The sequence below is a fragment of the Pygoscelis adeliae genome, unplaced genomic scaffold (genome assembly GCF_000699105.1).
Source record: "Pygoscelis adeliae isolate BGI_AS28 unplaced genomic scaffold, ASM69910v1 Scaffold36, whole genome shotgun sequence".
Taxonomy (NCBI): Eukaryota; Metazoa; Chordata; class Aves; order Sphenisciformes; family Spheniscidae; genus Pygoscelis; species Pygoscelis adeliae.
In genome coordinates, this window is record NW_008824934.1 from 405,900 (window position 1) to 410,230 (window position 4,331).

The 4,331-nt window shown below is 40.1% G+C and overlaps 1 protein-coding gene across 4 annotated transcripts in view; it reads right to left on the reverse strand.

The window, feature by feature from the left end:
• Nucleotides 1-48: 48 nt before the first annotated feature.
• GABRD (gamma-aminobutyric acid (GABA) A receptor, delta) overlaps nt 49-4,331 on the reverse strand; it is a 19,793-nt gene continuing 15,510 nt past the window's right edge. For 3 of the 4 annotated variants that reach the window (XM_009325135.1, XM_009325138.1, XM_009325137.1), the window contains 4 exons: nt 3,464-3,601; nt 2,423-2,578; nt 1,611-1,822; nt 49-355 (listed from right to left, as the gene is read on the reverse strand). In XM_009325135.1, the coding sequence (XP_009323410.1) occupies nt 56-355; nt 1,611-1,822; nt 2,423-2,578; nt 3,464-3,601 (806 nt within the window). In that variant the 3' untranslated portion in view covers nt 49-55. The remainder of the gene's footprint in view (nt 356-1,610; nt 1,823-2,422; nt 2,579-3,463; nt 3,602-4,331) is intronic. The other variant, XM_009325136.1, reaches the window with a different exon arrangement.

Sequence of the window (4,331 nt, forward strand, 5' to 3'; positions counted from 1 at the left end):
TTTTTTAATTGGGTGCTCTTCCAATGGATTTTTTTTTTTTTTTTTTTTTTTTTTTTTACATTGTGTATGCAACCCAGTATATAACATTGACTGCTGCGAAGGCTGCTGGGAACACGGCTCTGGCATATATATCAATGGTATCAGCATCAATGGGCTTAAAGAGGGACTTCAGACCTCTCTTTTTATCCAGTTTCATTACTTGCTGCCGTTTTGTCTCTCCAGTTTCTATTTCTATTGTGCCATACGATCCAGGCAGGCTTCTGGGAATTCGATGCTGCCTGTTGGAAATGGCCAGTTCCTGGTTCACACCAGCTATGGAAAGGGAAAACAGAACAATGGCATTCTTCACGTTTATCTGCAAAGGAAAGAGGAGAACCTATAATAGCAATTTATAGGGCAGAGGTAGCTTCATCCAAGCTAGCCATGATACTGACATGGTGAAATACCTCTGAGATCCATGAGTGCTGAATGGTATTTATCTCTTGCTTTGGCAAAAGGACCGCTGAAAGACTGTACTACCACGTCTAAATTCTGGTTATAATCTTACATGCTCTGAATTACCGAGGCACCATTGAGACAGCATGCTTAGGCCCTCCTGGCTGAAAATAATTGACTGTAAGGATACAGCTATCCCATTCTGTGGCCAAAGCCAATAGGCAGTTCTCTGGCTCTTGTCAAAGCTGAGAGAAGGTGGAGGTGGGACAGAAAATGAATATGGATCTGTTGTATCTACTACAGCTTAATAAAATGAAGTACTAATAATTATAAATAATACCCAAGGTGCCAGAGAGTTCAAAAATACATAGGCCTGGACTACAAATTGTGAATTGTCAAAAAAAAAAAAAAAAGTTCCTTAATCAATTCACTCTGCTTCATCACTAACATGCATGTATGTACATGAAGAAAGCAGCAAAGCCATCTGGAGTTCCTGGAAGAAATTTCATCTATGGACTCATTTGTTCAGTTTCACTGGGCTTTGTATCTACATAACTTATATCCATGCTAATTATATCTGTATTTACCTTATGCAGTTTAGGTCTAAAAAATGTAATCTCCAGGGGACAACATTCAACACTACAGGTCTAGCTTTTGTTTTGCTGACAGCATTTTATTATGCTGTAGCAGAACTAAAAGAGTCTTAGCAGAGGCAGCTACTAAAGAATACCTTCTGAGAAAAGGCCTTTCTTCCCCATCTCATGTAATACTGTCATAATGACTTTGCCCTGACACTACAGGAGCAACTCAAGGCTACCATAACTTACACTGACTGGACAAATATCAAAGGGTCTAAATATATTCTCAAAGTGCAAGACGTACAAATCTGGCACAAGACATACTTTGCCTCTCTTCTTACTCATTCTCTCTTATTCTCCATTTCCTATCTTAAATACAGTAACAAACCATGTAAGAATATGTTGTCTTTAGTGCTAACCATGCTGCAAGAGGAAATTAGCAGTTGCATTCGGTTGCTTGTCATATTAATGTGACAAAAGAATTAACCAGGATTTTTTTTTCAAAAGCAGTAGAAGAATTTCCTTCCATAGTAGAAAAAGGTCATAATGCAGGGTGATTGCTTTTGCAAAGTTATTCACAGTATTACACTTACTGACCTCTCCACTCTGCCTTCTCGCCTTTATCTTGTTCTTTTGTTTTTTCATGTAGTCAGCATTGAAATGTGCAAATGCATATTCTACCAGTGCAGCAAAGACAAACACATAGCAAATCCAGAAGTAAACATCAAGTGCCTTGATGGCAGATGCTCGTGGAAGCGAAGATCGGGCACTGACCATCAGTGTAGTCATAGTAAGAACAGTAGTTATACCTGCAGTGTAGTGTGAGAAAATTTAATTAGGTTTCATAGTATATACTATAACAAGCGTATTTACTGATCTGAAGCTGAGGAATATTTTCATGGCATAAGCCCCTTAATAGTGTGGCTTCTGATTTTCAAAACAGGGGAACTTGTAAAAATATGTGCATTTGTATGACTAAGGCAGCTTTGAACATGTTATCCTTGGTTTTGTTCTAGATCAGGACAAACAAAACCAGAAGACTTAACCCTCCAAACCTTTTGCATCTGGACTTGCAACCCTTACTCGGGCAAAGACATCCACAAGCTCTAGGAATGTTTTTTTGTCACTGTCCCAGTTCCTTCAGATCAGTTCTTTCATACATCTGCCTCACATTCACTATTGCTTTTAACCATCTTTAGATGGTTATTTTCTGTTCTTTACTGAGGCAGCTGCTCTGATAGCATGACAGAAATTAAAACATGATGGAAATCTTTTAAAGGACCTTCTCTTCTGCAAATGTAAACACAGTATTCATAAATGCACCTTCATGGAAAATGAGGATTATTACAGAGCATAATTACAACTTCAGCCCACCCTTCCCTGTTAGTTCCCCAAACTATCTGTTTTACCTAATGACACTCTGGCAGGCACAGCTGACTGACTGATCCAGAAAGATACCCATGACATGGCCACTAGTAAGATAGAAGGAACATAAGACTGAATAATGTAAACGCCTCGATTTCGCCGAAGGTGGAAGTGGAGACTGAGCCTGGGAAACTGACCTGCTGGAAAAAAGAGCAGACAAAGAAAGAATCTGACTGTGTGAATTATAGTTAAACTGATATTCAAAATAACATTTCCTATAATGACACAGATCTACATTCTTAAACATCTTTTGGACAAGGATCACAAAAAGCTTTTTTGAATGCTGTTCAATTAGTCTTCATAAACCCTGGACGAGGTACTGCAGTTCTCATCAGCACTGTTAGCTAAGAATAGGTCAAATGATTTGTCTCAGGTCATATCAATGCCAGATCTGAAAATAAAATCATGAATCTTCTCAAATAACAGTATTGCTTCAAAATGTGTACTGTCTTATCATCTGCTGTAGAAAGTCCTCCAGATACTAAATTTAGATTTTTTAAAAGGCCAAGTTAATTTCAAACTCAAAAAAGAGCTTAGAGGAGATGTGCAGCATAAATGAGAATCTGAATACATGAAAGAGGATAAATAAGCAGTAAAGAAATTACTCCAATCTTTTACAAACATTGCAATAAACCCAGTGATATGCATACACACCACTGACTTCGTCATAAGCCTCATAACATCAGGGCTAATGGAAATTTTTCTTTATCCGAAGTTGCAAATTAGGTCAAAAAAATGTGAGCTATACCTCAAGTGTTTTTTATCAAGTGCTGTCTGGCTACTCCATGCCGTATTTTGTCAAACATTCAGATCTAAAGGACATAACATGCTACAGTGGCTACCTGAAGGCTCAGCAAAGGTTGGCATTTTTTGCAAGTGTAAGCTAAAGAAAACTCTTACCAGAAACCTGACAGGTTCTTAAATTAGTTACTTAAGAAGAAGGATTTTCTGTTATAGATATAGGAGGTTTCCCTATGCAGGAAAAAGTCAGATACTGTCCCTGAACTGAAGACAGATCCTGTTACCAGATTTGAAGTTCATCATTTCTGTTGTGAACTGGTAATTGGTAATTGTGAATTGAGCAAGCTGCAGCTTATCCAGCCCATGGATCTCCTCCTGGTTTTCTGACCAGTGGTAGACGATGTCCTCTGAAGAGTAGCCATCTGCCAAAAGAAAGCTGAATAAACACAGAGTCTGAAGAAGAAATTAAGAACTTAGAGGACTCATCATGGAAGTCCTCTAATTCCTCTGCTACACTGATTTTCATCAGTCCCATTGCGAACATGCTGTGATTCAGTCTGGATAATTCACTGTCCTGGTAACATCAGTGTTGCCAGTGTCACATCGGGGTAGCTTTCCTACAGGGAGAATAATCCAAGTTGATTCACACTGACTAGCAATATGTGGTATGGAACAATCATAGAATCATAGAATGGTTCGGCTTGGAAGGGACCTTAAAGATCATCTAATTCCAAGCCCTCTGCCATGGGCAGGGACACCTTCCACTAGACCAGGTGGCTCAAAGCCCCGTCCAACCTGGCCTTGAACACTTCCAGGGATGGGGCATCCACAGCTTCTCTGGGCAACCTGTGCCAGTGCCTCACCACCCTCATGGTGAAGGATTTCTTCCTTGTATCTAGTCTAAATCTCCCTTCTTTCAGTTTAAAGCCATTACCCCTTGTCCTATCACTACATGCCCTTGTAAAAAGTCCCTCTCCAGCTTTCTTGTAGGCCCCCTTCAGGTACTGGAAGGCTGCTCTGAAGTTTCCTTGGAGCCTTCTCTTCTCCAGGCTGAACAACCCCAACTCTCTCAGCCTGTCTTCAGAGGAGAGGGGCTCCAGCCCTCTGATCATCTTCGTGGCCCTCCTCTGGACTCGCTCCAACAGGTCCATG